General features: G+C 41.6%; 1 protein-coding gene across 4 annotated transcripts in view; it reads right to left on the bottom strand.

The window, feature by feature from the left end:
* Positions 1–7,238: 7,238 nt before the first annotated feature.
* ephb2b (eph receptor B2b) overlaps positions 7,239–14,094 on the bottom strand; it is a 93,127-nt gene continuing 86,271 nt past the window's right edge. For all 4 annotated transcript variants that reach the window (XM_085923595.1, XM_085923598.1, XM_085923597.1 and 1 more), the window contains exons 12-16: positions 12,845–13,060; positions 12,291–12,440; positions 11,466–11,659; positions 10,740–10,895; positions 7,239–10,299 (exon numbers count right to left, since the gene is read on the bottom strand). In XM_085923595.1, coding sequence (XP_085779721.1) covers positions 10,191–10,299; positions 10,740–10,895; positions 11,466–11,659; positions 12,291–12,440; positions 12,845–13,060 — 825 coding nt within the window. In that variant the 3' untranslated portion in view covers positions 7,239–10,190. The remainder of the gene's footprint in view (positions 10,300–10,739; positions 10,896–11,465; positions 11,660–12,290; positions 12,441–12,844; positions 13,061–14,094) is intronic.

Below are 14,094 nucleotides of genomic sequence, written 5' to 3'. Positions count from 1 at the left end.
AATAAATCAGCCTTAAGTGGGACTGTCAGGAAGGAAGGAGCCCTGAATACATAATACAGTCAGACTTGAAGAAAACAACTATACTGAGGACTGATGACTATATGGATTTCTTAAACGCACACAAACAAGTCAGTGAAGGCGTCACCTGATCTCATTGTTTCCATTCTGTCGGTATTGCCCCGTCAGCTCTTGTCGGTCAGAAGTGGCAGCTTGTCCAGAAGTCTGAGTGCTGGAAGGGCAGCGTTGCACATCCCTGATAATGATGACAATGACAAAAGAATTGACAACTCAGCTCTACTCACACAGATACCACTCAGCTGTCAGTCATTTGTCATTTGTTAGTCTTTTCGAGAAAGAAACTTCAATAAACCTGCCTGTGAATTCAAAGTGGCTTTGTGGCACCTATCTAACTATTTTCTCAATGTTTTTTTCTCAATGCAGCATTCACTTAGTTTTCAATCCCTTCGAGGTAAAATGTTTGTTCAAAAAGGCAGATTTTTCTTTCTTTGGGGAAAAAATCTGACATCTAAACAATGCCCTGTCCAAGGGACCATTTTCTGTTCCAATCTCCTAAACTTTTTGACAGTCACGTTTTCTGCCACTTGACGACGCATGTGGTCTGTCCAAGAGAGCCTCCTCCCCGACTTATCAAGCGCCGTCTCGCGCCTTCCCAACTGCCAGGGCAAATGAGATGGTCGGGTGCTCTTGACGAGGATTTTTTTTTGGGTTCAGCCGAGGTACTCCAGTCTTCCGCTGCTCTATTTAGGGAAAACATGATCAGTACAGTAGTATCAGTAGTAACAACAAAATATTCAAAGAATGTGTGGTAAACGGTTAAATAAACCTTCTACCAGAAAAAAAAAGGTGTGTGTGTGTGGGGGGGGGGGAATCAGCAAACGCTTACTTGAAAATCTGAACTGGGGTTAATCCGGGGCATTTAAAATGGTGGCAACACACGCGTCCTCAAGAGGACGTGTGAAGTGCTACTGATAGAACAAAAACAGTAAAGCAACACATATGGACAGACAATATAACAGTACCCACATGTAAATATTCTCTCTATTATTAGTGCAGTACTGATGAGCTGAGAGGAGCAGAGACGTCTCAATGAACAGTATATATGTCTTTCTAGCTTATATTGCCCCCATGTGGCCACCCCAGAAAGTAACACAATGTCCATTCAAAGGATGCGTTGCGACCAAAAACAGTTTTTTATGTCCTTACGGTGTTTTTTTTTTTTTTAATGACAAAAATATAGAGAGCATTGGTGAGTGACTGCATTGTGCAACAGCTGCTGGCGTTTGCACTCGAGCGCCATTGTGCCCGTGTCACGTGCGCCCTCTGAAGTCCTCTGGGTTCAGATGTATGCGAGAATATGCGAACAACGGGCTCAAGTGCAGATTTCTACGAATCCCGTGTGCTCTTTTGTCTGCGAGCCAACAAAACCAACGGCGTCGGTGAGGTGAGCGTGCCATACGGACGCTAATCTGCTGATGTCACACCGGGCCCAACGACCTTGTCAAGCCGCCAGGGGGGGAGGAGAATAGAGGGGTGGTGATTGACGGGCCGCCTCCTCAGACAGCAGCTGTCCTCCACAGCCCAGCTTGCTGAAGCGACATAATGCTTTCATGGGACGGCGGGACGCATGGCGGTTACGTTTCATCATCGACAACGGCGTGGGGGTGGGCCAAACGGTGTCACTTTCGCATCATCACTTCGGGAATTGGCATCACGGCTTCAGCCAGAGGTCATCGGAAACATCTGGACGATGGAATGCCGTCAGCATTGTTTTGACGTGAGGTTGCTGCAAAGGGGAATCTAGTTTGTGTCGGACTCAACTTAGCAAAGTTGGAAAGCTGATGTAGCTCAATGAAAACAAAATGAATTACGCAATAAGATTGAGTAATGATTTGATGGGTTTTCTCCACAAGAGGGCGCGATCTGACACGCTACAAAGTCACGAAGCTACGAGATGGTTTCCAAGGTGATGGGAGCCATGTGAGTCATGTGAGGTGCAATTGCAAAGGCCATCAGGCAGCGTTCGGCCGCCATCCCGTCGATAAGCATGGCGGGGGGCAATTGTGACTGTCACAGAACAATTCCTGTTTGCAACATGACAGGATGTTCTGTCAGAACCTGCTGAGCGCGTGCACTAACGCACACGTCATGCACACATCTGACAGCCTCGCTTCAAGACCGACACCCAAATCCAATGTTAAACGCGTCAATGATTACATTCATATTTCAAATTGTATGTTGTGGATAAACAGACAGACAGACAGACAGACAGACAGACAGACAGACAGACAGACAGACAGACAGACAGACAGAGACTACACATTTTGACGAGCTGGATTTAATTTTACTATGTGGTGATATGTCACATGACCTTGTGTGTTACAAGGCCCTGAAGCCACTGGATGGAGGATGCTGACTTGTTTCTGGAGGACAGTGTCTCTGTGTGTGTGTTTGTGTGCACGTGCGTGTTGGACACAGCAAAAGTGTTAACTGACTCAACCCTTTTCACCAGAATCTGCATTATCAATGTGATGTGTTCACCTCTGAGAATCTAACTGTAAATGAAACAAACCAGGAAGGAGACCGATTTCATTAAGCAGATAAATGAACTCTCACTGATATAGCTAGAGGAGCTAGTATTTGCTGAAATGGTATCTGTGTGCTGTCAGTCTACAAATTCGATCCAGTGGCATTTGAGTCCATGAGATGTTTGAGGTACGAAAACGTGTTTTCTCCAAAGTCAAGGGATTGGTGCAGACAGTCTGCAAGACTTTGGCCTTAGGAGCTAAACACATGACGACACTGCCTCCGTGTGGCTGGCTAAAGACTTTGGTCGGTTGTGCTATTTTTTTTATTTATTGAATTTTTTCTCAGACTGTCTCTTTCTTTCTATATTGATACATCAAGATATTTCTTTGATTTAAAAAATGATATACGCCACTCCTCAGTTACATTGCTTAGTAAAGGAGGAAACGTAATTTAAAGAAAATAACATAACTTCATTGCAATTATCACTATTATTATCATCATAGTAGTTATTAAAATATATAAACTCATACATATATTGTTTATATTAATATATGTGTGTTTCCCCACAGTCAAACAGCTCCTGTAGTTTAAATAATGGCGGCAAGTGTCCAACTATACCAGCAGATGGAGACCTTGTAAAATACAATATTGCCCACTGTGCTCTCACTTCCACACAAACTGGAGTTTATGCATATTTGAATAGTATACACATAATTCACTTTTACCCACTCCCAAACCGAGCCACACCACCACAACCCTGTACCCACGCACACAGAAAAAACAATATCATAGAATTATTTTTTTTTTGTGATCTGCAGAATATCATTTTTCTTATTTTTTCAAATACTCCTTTCCCTATATTTTTTGGACCACTAGAAGACGTGCGAGATCCATTCAAGTTGTAAAGTGGCAGCAACTCAACCTCACCAATTTTAGCACCCTAATTTGCCTTTTAGCATGATAAATGAATGAGAGCTATTTTGTCTGCTGTTGTAGAACTAATTTTCCATAAAGATCATGCATTCTGGATGTGTTTGTTCTGTGTCCCCTGTGGGCTGAAAGCGAGCTGAATCTGAAAGCAGGCTGTGATATTTCATCATTGTTAATAAGTTAACTGGAAAGAAATTAAAACTGGGGAAAGAGGCAAAGAGGGATGTGATCTGGGGCTCTAAAAGCAGTTTGTGTCGCTCTCCATCATGCTAAAAATGTTCATCATGCTGCTTGATTCTTTTTTCATGAGATACTCAAATGAAAAAAAAAAAGCAACGTTATAACATTCTTTTCTCATGCTGGCGGGAAACACAGTTAAAAAAAGAAAAACAAATATTTTGGGATAAACAGTAATTTAAGTTGGAGCAATTTTAAAACGATTGACATTCATGGCAACAATGTTAGTTAGTACAACAAAACAATCATTTGCACCAAAACACAATACAAGTTCTGTAAACTTGCTTTTCTTTGTTGAAAATGCGGGAAGGACATTTTTTCTCAGCCCAATTCAAAATCGTTTACTGCCTTGAAATTTTGAGTTCACCCAACTTTTTTTCTTTCTTAAAATAAACAGTGAAGGCACATAGCAAGAAAAGAAAATTGGGGCCACATTTGAGCATCTACATGTTAAAATGAACTTAATTCAAAATTAATGTGTGTATCTGGCTTCAAATTACCCAGAATCCATTTTCCATCATGTTTGGAAGTGCAACTTGATGACGCTGATGACTTGTGACACTTGTGACCCATTTGGTAGGTCACCCTACTCAACGTGAACTCGACTTGGCTCTTGTTCGTTGGCCTTAATGTCCCCTGTGGCCTCTTGAAGCTGCTTATTTATTTATTTTTTTTGGGTTGTCCCCTTTCGGAACCTTTCCTTAAGCACTCCACACCATTAGGTGGCGAGTCTTTCTACACAATATGAACAAAACCATTTTTATATTTATTGTGTATATATGAAGCGTGAATATAGATGGCCAAATTCAAACATTAATTTAGTGCAGAAACATCAAGGTGTCCTTTTTGGTGCTATTCTAAAGTATCATTGACCTGCCTTGTTGGCAGAGGTCCAAGATATTGTATTACATCAGAAAGAACAAAATATTTCAGTCTGACATCACTACGTACGATCTATCCAGCCATTCCATTTTTCACAGGACTTGTCCTCACTAGAGTTCCAGCTGACTTTGATTAAGAGGTGGAGTGGTTGACAACTAATCGCCACAATAAACAAACATATTTCTAAGGCGCTCTTTTAAAGGGCAGTATTGGGTACGGGACCTCATTAGCAGGTTTATCACATCTTTCGAAATGTACAGGGGAGACCTTTCAAGTTTTAATGGAGAGTGTTAAAGTCTTCATTAGTGAGTTTGTATGTGGCTCGGGGGTTGGTGTGTTGGGACGCTCCAGATGCTCAGCAGATGTTATCAAATATAATGAATGTGCTGCTAAACCATCACAACAACTGCGCCATTCTGCTAGTACAAGGCAAACATAGATTTTTAGGGGAGTGGTGAGGAACCAATATAAGGCCTTTTTTTGTGGTTTGACTCATGATAAGACACGCCAACCAAATGTTGCCAAGTGAAAATGGCTCTAACCCTGTGCTGGTGAGTTATTAGTCCTGTACTTTACGGCGGGATATCAAACTTTGCTGTTAAGCATTGCCAAACATGGAAAAAAAAAATCATTCTTGTCAATTTAGTGTTGCCCATAAACTTGGTGGATTTTAAAGGGCTTGTTGGAATTGACCAAAAAGACCCTAAAAACCAAAAATACTAGTAGATTCCCTATATCTTTTTTTGTGGGTCTACACATGAGAAATAGACATGTCTACCAAAATGAATGGTGCTTATTGTGAAACTGTTGTTGGGGGCGTAATATTCCCCAAAATGATCAAAAATCCCTGAAACGGTCACTTGAATTTTTTTATGTTTTTCTGCGTTTTTTTGTAGTGATGATGATGATGATAAACATACCTAATTGTCATTTTTCCAAGTAAAACTGGCTTAATGGGCGGAACTTTCAAACAACTCCAGGGGGTGCTTCTGGGGGAGTTAGGCTGGCAACACATACCAAATAGACATGTTCTCCACAATGAACACCTTGCAAAGTTTATGAGTTTTGGAGTAGGGCGAAACCCTTAAAAAAAAAAAAAAATCCATTAAAATGGTCATTTACACAGTTTATGAAGAATAATGGCAAAGAAACAAAGCTGCAGTCAAGAAGAACTGTTGTAAAAAATGTCCTCAAACAGAATCTGTTCAATTTCGCATCATATTATGTCTATAAATCTGGAATGGTCCTGTGGAGTGCTGAAAACGATTGGGAAAGTAGCACCCCATTCCTGTTTAAGGGTGCAAACGATGTTGTAATTAAGACTCAGCTAGGCGCCTGTAGGATTTGTGTGTTTGATTGAAAGTTACAGTTGAGGGGAAACAGGGCTAAAGCTTTTAGCACACGCGCCGCTCTTCTCCGGGTCAAGCCGAGGTCTCGGGCCTTTCACGCCGCGGCCGCTAATGAGGTTGAAAAATTTCCAGCTCTCACTCACACACACATTGCTCAAATCATTTGTGACAGAAGTACATAAAAATGGACCGACTGGTGCTGTTGGTGCAAAGTGTGACATTTTGCTGCACGACCAACAAAAGTGTTGTTCCGTCTGCAGTGTTGAGTTTTTGCAAGCTGATTCTAATGTTTTGCCTTTAGATATTTTGTTTTGAATGTTGAATTATTACGAGGCTCGCCAGAGATTAATATTTTGAAAAAGAAAGAAATAAGTTTGATATTGAATTGTGCAGTATTTTTAAATGTACAGTAATTCAAAATTATTCACAGTTTATGATTGTTTCACTTTTTCACATTTTCATTTAACATTCTGAATATTTTGCATTGAAATTCAAAATCAAATAAATGTATAATGCATGATTGTATTTATTAAATCTTATTCAATGTATTCGTGAACTTCATAATTGTCCGTCAACAAAATGTAAGTATTATCGGAAATATACAATTCTATTACACTGCTCTATTCACAATTCACATTAAAATTATTCTTTTTTAAAATAATTTTCTTTTAGAAACTCAATACTGTTCTTTAAAATTGTCATTATTTTATATTATAGTTCAAAATATGTTATGCAATGGCCACCATTGTACCATTGTAAATTTTGCAAAAACACAATCCATATTAATTACTTTACATTTAATTATATTTAAAAAAAATACTGAAATGTTCAATATTTATTCAAACATGTTATCCATTTTTAATTTAGTATAAGAACTTAAAAAATATGCGCATGCATGTTATAGATGTGAAATTCATTTCAATGAGTAAATAATGTTACCTATTTAACTCTTGTTCAGTTTTTGTGAAGAAGTGACAGTGAAAGAAAAAAAAAACGAACATCTACTTCTGGAACAGATTTTCTGTCAAATGAAAATAAAAAAAAAAACTATTAAGCATTTAGCAAAAAAAAAATCAGCTAAACAATATGAGACAATATTTCACATATCACAATATTACATTATTTACAATTCCCAATTTAAACCTCAATTTTTTAAAAGGGATCATTATTGTTGTTGCAATATTTACACTACTGTATATAGTAATTTATATTATTAACTTCAAAATTTGTGTGAACTTTTTTCCCAGATTACTTAAAAAATAAATGCAACTCATTTTTAATATCAGACCTTATTTTTTTTATTGAAGAGAATCAAGTTGAGCTTTTCTATTTTTAGAAAATAAGCCAATGACAATATTACAAATAATGAACTTGTTACATCATTCACAGGGTTACAGTCAATATACATTTATACAGAAATACAACATGTCCCACATCGGTCACCGTCACCTTCTGAACTGGCACAGGTCGGGAAGGCGCTTAACGGGGAGCGCACAAACCCCGCCCGCACTAACCGACATCCAGAGTGGCAGGGGTCAAGGTGTGTGTGTGTGTGTGTGTGGGTGGTGGGGTGGGAGCACGGGGTCCTGAAGGGATAAAGGACGGTCTTGTCCAGGACGAGTTGATTCTGCACGTGACCACAAGGGCAGCAGAGGGTGCTCTGGTGCTTTTTTGCAGCACATGAGTCTTGAATTTTGACTAGCTGCTTTTCTTCTTCACTTCTAAACTGTCAGCTCCTGTGAGCAAAGGAGGACTTGCGTGTCAAGTTTTTGGTTCCATATTTATTCACAGTAAACCACAGTCGCTGAAATAAAGTAAGTGTTTGTAAAAAGATGAGCAGCAAAAAAGCATCACTGAAAGAGAGGCCTTAGTGAGTCTGTTTGCTTAGGTTTCAACTCGATTTTGTGGCGTGTGGACCGAGGAAAACACCTTTGAAAGATAAGCATTAAATACTCCTGACTCCTGCTTGGAAGTTGGAAATATACGATAGAGTATTTACGATAAAATATTTTGCCATGATTGGGAACATGAAAATACTATTTGATTGGCACCCTTTCGCAGAGTCTGCACCAAAATTGAGCGTACCTCATGTCACGAGGCCCATTTACTTGTGTTATGACTTTTAAAATGACTTTGTGGTGTGGGTTGACCAATCAAATAGTGTTTGTAAAAGGCAAGTGGCAGAAACTATGCTGTGACAAATGAAGGAATAAAAGGTGGAAAGAAAAAGCTGTATATCAATCATACTTTAAAATTTCAACAATCCCTCCTGCCTGGATGTTCTCCTTAAAACAGTAAATAAACTAAAAGGTCTGCACTCCACTGAAGCCATCCAAGTTTAAATTCCAGATTTAAGGAGGCACCATTGTAACACTGGGTAAAATATAAATAAAAAAAAGCAAGTTAATGCCCAACTTGCTTTGACTAAATTTATAATTAACCATTTTTCACAGTGCCAAAAAGTGTTAACAGGAGTGCCGCACCTCTTCTCTTTAATTATTGCTCTGCTTCAACTGCTCTATCGCTCTCCCTCACTTACTTTTTTTTTTTTTCAACCATAACAAAAATACTTCATGCGGTCAACACGTAATCCTTCAGATGAAATGGAACCAGGATCAACTGGCCTGTGAACATAAAAAACGAAATTGGCTTCCTTGTAACACCAACTATTGAAGTGTGGTACACACATGCCGAGTATCGGGCCGAACTTTGACCTATATTCCCCTCTTTTGATCACCGTCAGTAAAAAAAAAAAAAGACTACACCAAAATTGGGAGTGCCTCAAACTCCTTCCCAGGGCCCCATAAATTCCTGTATTTTAAGTGAATAACCCATAAAAAGTTCAAATCCAGGTATGCGGGATCTATTGACGTGGTCAATTTGGTGTTTGTAAATATTAAACCTGCTTTGTATTTATGATCGCAAATGTTGGAGAGCGTCTTTACTTTGGGAATTGGTGTGTGAAAAATCGGTATGTGCGTACCCATTTCAGAGCTTCCAATATGTGTTGGGGTTGGTTTCAGTGAGGTCTTGAAGAGGGCAGTGTTGGAGGAACCAGACTACGAACAATGGATCCAGGCTGGACATTTACCCTCCAGACACTCTTTACCAAGGGAAAAGACGAGCGACATTTACGGACGCCATGTTTTCTCCTGCGACAACAACACTGACAAAGATTGACAGCTCAAAACATAGAAACAAAGTATATCTTCTCCAAGGAGGTGGTGGGATACCGGGAGATTGTTTATCTACATGATTGTTCAGTTTTTCCTAATAAACTCAAAGAACCACGATGGAAGATCCCAAGCTTTTTTTGTTATGTTTTTTTTTTAGCTCTTTGCAGAACAGAACCTCAAAATAAAATCAGAATAATATGCATATATAAATTGCAAACTGCAGAAATAAGAACACGTTGCATCCACCCGATTGTAAAGTCTCTGTGTTTGTGTGTAGCGACTGGAAGAAGAGAAAAGATGGATGGATGGAGGTCCGCCATGCAACTGAGTCATCTTACCCAGCATCCTTTGTGACATGGAAGGAAGGAGAAGAGAGTACTTGGGTGGGTGGGATTGGTCAAGTGAGTCAACCCTAAGAAGTGGTCCTTGATATGTCCACAAGGGAGCGAGGTAAGAACAATGTTGTCAATAATGGGAATCTTCAACACATTTCACACCACAATGAAAAAAAATGAAGGATTTTTTTCCCCCTTTCTTGAGATTTTCCTCATGTCCGTCTGTGCCATAAGGTCCATTTGATGGTTTGTATGTCCTTGGCCCATCTTCCAGGACAGACAGATCCTTGGTTTCTTTTTTTTTCTTTTTTTTGTATCACGCCCTTTTAAAGGGTAGCTCTCCTATTCATCTAGTGTACAACCTTATATTGTCTTTAATTGTCCATAAACTCCTTTCATTATTTATCTTTTATCTTTTTTTCCCTTACAAAATTCTTTACAAAATTATGACAACAAACCTTGAAAATCGGTGGATGAAGAAAAATAAGTGTTGCTGGTCACTTCTTTTTGGGGCTCCCGTGGTTCTCAATACCAGAACTCTCTGTGGATGGATGGTGAGAGGGGGGAGTAAAGGAGTGTTGGGTGAGGGAAGGGAAAGTGTCAAGGAAGGGGTGGGATCACACCAACAAGCATCCGCTTCGTCCTCGGTGCTTGCCGGGGGTGGGGTGGAGGGGTGCCCCCCTCAAAGCACCCCGGCCGGCCCTCCTAGGACCGCTGCTCTGCTTGGGGGAAGGTCAGACCTCTACTGACTGGATCTGGTTCATCTGGGCCCGCATCATCTGGACGCTGTTGAGAATCTTCTTCTGATGGCCCGCTAATGTCACGCCTACCCGCAGGATGTCACTGTGACGGTTACAAAAGCAGTGAATCAGGACGCCCCGTGCACGGAAAAGCCTCAGACAAGATGCGACCCCATAGAGTATGACTAGGTCACTTAATAAGGTACATCGTTGAAAAGCAGACACCATTTGGTGTTCAGCAATACAGCAGCCATTGCTAAAATGGTTCTTTTGGCAATCTTTTCAGCAATTTCACTTCAGAGAGAGGATTATTGATTTGATTTAGCTTTTTCAAAATGAAGCATTTAAAATCAACTTGAGTTTCACTAAAGCTAATTTTCATTTCTTGACTTTGCTTTTTAATGCCTTTGTGATTTGTCAATACACGCTTAGAAATGAATCATTCTTAGTTAGCAACATTTGTTTGTTTGTCAGTTGCCCTGTGTTTGAAAAGCGCTATATAAATAAAACTATATAAATAAAACTGAATAGATGGTCACTTACTCCATGGTCATCTGGGACACCACATCAAACGTGGTGAAATCTGAGTTGGCAAAGTTGTCCTTATACTGGCCCATCTTGATGGCGTCCAGCCACTCGTCCACCGTGCTGAAGCTCGAGAAGTCTGGGATGCTGCGGTCCAGCAGAGGCAGATGCACACTGGGGGAGGACACAGACAGGATGCATTAGGATGAATGATGATGGCAATGCGAAGTCTCTTCGCGTCGCAGTCGCTCCGCAGACCACCTGCGAGTGCTGCAGGAGCCGCAGGTTGCGTCGAGTTCTCACGGCCTGAAGACAATCCCACAGGCCTCATTCATCAAACTACCTTTTCCGAGTTCATTTCCCTCTAAAATGGATTTTCCAAATGAGGTGCTGAGCTTTTTAGGGAGCCAGTGTTCTTTCTACCGGACATCGCATTCATCTGTGGAGAATCGGGAATGTTTTGGATTTGCCTCAATCCAGGATTTGCATTTGTTGTTTGTTGGAAGGCTATGACGGTTAGTCGCTTCTAAGAACCAAAATCTGCATTCTTCCTAATCAGTAGCGCCTTTCACATTGGCCATCCAAGCAAAATTCTTCCCGGCTGTTCTGTGAGAGTATGAGGTTAATCATCCCAGACTCGCCGCCCCTTGCCCGTTTGTGTCGAAAGCAACAAAGAAAGAACAAAAGAAAGAGAAAAAAACCCTGATGCTTAAAACACCCCATCCTTTAAGCGGTCTGACTCACCCTGACGATAACGGGGTCATGGCCTTCAAGGTGTTGGGATTACGGATCATCTTGTCCAGGTTGTTGACGATCTGACTGAATTTAGGTCGGTTGTTGCGGTCCTTCTGCCAGCAGTCCAACATGAGCTGGTGCAGCGCGCTCGGACAGTCCATAGGGGGCGGCAGCCGGTAGTCTTGCTCAATGGCGTTAATAACCTGAAGTGAGGAGAGGTCACAGAACGCAAAGTTGACCGATAAAATAATTTTCACTAATCAACAAATCTAATCCAAACTTCGGCTAGCTCGGTTGATTGGAGGAACACCGAGTTGGCCTATGGTTAAGTGGCCGACACGGAAAGACGCACAGTTCATTACGGGGGGTCCATTAACAAAGACTCCATTCAAAGCCAAATGAATCTCATCCGGGAGACGCCCAAATAAGGACCCTGATAGAGCACCAGTGCTATCTGGAGCTGTTAATAAGATAACAGCCGAGGTCCTCTTTCCTCTCTTAGCACATTAGAGTTCTCTCTTTCAATTTCAAACTATTCTCATTGTCTCCCCGCCACCCTCGCTACTCTATAATTTGCTCTCTTTCCACCGCTACCCAGGGGGAGTAATTGAAGCTCCAGTAGAGAGCAAAAATTGTCGACAGAGCACCGCCGAGCATTTTCCAATGATCTGATTATATCCGTGTGGCAGCTGGAAGGAATTATCACATGAAACCCACGCTGCTGTTTGGAGCAATGATGGGCCGCACCGCTGCGGCCGTAAAACCGAGGTTCGATATTAAATATGTGTACGGGAGTATGCGCAACAATGCCCGTAGATGACTTCAGTTACGCACATCTTGATTGGTCATGTCCCAGTAGGGCCTCTCCCCGTACGACATGACTTCCCACATGACGATCCCGTAGCTCCACACATCGCTGGCCGAGGTGAACTTCCTGTACTGGATGGCTTCGGGCGCAGTCCACCGAATGGGGATTTTCCCACCCTGCGAGTACAAAAGTAGAAGCTGGATGACACCATGCAACATTAGCACAAATGGTAATTTAAACTGGATGCACTTAAAACACCTGGGAGCAAAAAGAAGACAAAAAGTTGGGGAATAGATTTCAATGGAAAATTATGCTGAAAAAACATTTTCCAGAACTCATCCTAACTGAATGACGGATGATTTCTTGTTCAATTTCAGGCATAGGTTCTTCAGACTTTTTTGTGCATCCTGCTATGACAGACACATCAACCCAATTTCATGGTGATAGGTAAAACATGTCAAGGGATCATTTTTTGTTACATTGAGTGATTTTGAAGGTGTCGTGTCAAACACCCCTAGGGTACGACACATTGAGAGCAGCAAAACAGCAATTCAACATTTGAATATTTGTTTGTCCTCACCAGGGCGCTGGTGTAGGTGGGGTCTGACGTGTCATCTTCCAGAAAGCGCGAGAGGCCAAAGTCAGACACCTTGCACACCAGATTGCTGTTGACCAGGATGTTGCGGGCGGCCAGGTCACGGTGCACATAGTTCATGTCAGCCAGGTACTTCATACCCGAGGCGATGCCTCGCAGCATTCCCACCAGCTGGATAACCGTAAACTGGCCGTCGTTTTGCTGAAACACAACGTAATGCAGAACGTCACACCAGATCAGATATGAATACACAGATTCACTAACAGTGTAGCAGTAGTTTCCCGACAAGCCCTTCACGCAACTGGCAATCACTCAAAAATTGCTGTTTTTTTGTTGCTAGTTCCCTCAGACTAAAAAGTCAACAAAATCAACACGGTACGCTCTCCCTTTGTCACAATGCTTTATCTCCGCCGTATTCGGTGTTTCCAAGAGACAGACTGATGTACTTGCAAAATTGTAGCTTAAAAATAATAAGTATTAACATTTAAGACCTTTCAGTAAAACAACTGGGAAATGCTAAAATTTGTACTACAAAAAAAAAATAGATGTCAAAATAGAGTCACATAAAAAGGGTAAAGTGGTATTATTGGAAGGCGGCTCGGTGGAGCAGTGGGTAGCACGTCCACCTCACAGTTAGGAGGGTGCGGGTTCGATTCCACCTCCGGCCCTCCCTGTGTGGAGTTTGCATGTTCTCCCCGTGTCCGCGTGGGTTTTCTCCGGGCGCTCCGGTTTCCTCCCACATCCCAAAAACATGCTTGGTAGGCCGATTGAGTACTCCAAATTGCCCCTAGGTGTGAGTGCGAGTGCGGATGGTTGTTCGTCTCTGTGTGCCCTGCGATTGGTTGGCAACCAGTTCAGGGTGTCCCCCGCCTACTGCCCGATGACGGCTGGGATAGGCTCCAGCACGCCCGCGACCCCAGTGGGGACTAAGCGGTTCAGAAAATGGATGGATGGATGGTATTATTGGATTGAATCAAGTATCCTGGTGGAACGAATGTTGATTTTTCTTGACAAGCCATCTAAAAATGATTTAAAATATCACTCATACTGACTAAGATCATTATTATGATTATTTATGACATTTTATCTTGACCAGAAACCAAATCCATCAAAGTTTAGCACGCAAAGGTTATGTTCAAATACGCAATAAAAATGGCACCACAGGACACAAAGTAAGAGAGAAGTTTGTTTTTAGGTGCACTCTGCACGCCTGGCCACTGTTAAGCTTGGTCTGG

Source organism: Syngnathus leptorhynchus, chromosome 11 (assembly GCF_054491065.1).
Source record: "Syngnathus leptorhynchus isolate UIUO chromosome 11, UIUO_Slep, whole genome shotgun sequence".
Taxonomy (NCBI): Eukaryota; Metazoa; Chordata; class Actinopteri; order Syngnathiformes; family Syngnathidae; genus Syngnathus; species Syngnathus leptorhynchus.
Note: the sequence above shows the minus strand (reverse complement) of the source record. Positions and strands in the feature narration are given on the sequence as shown.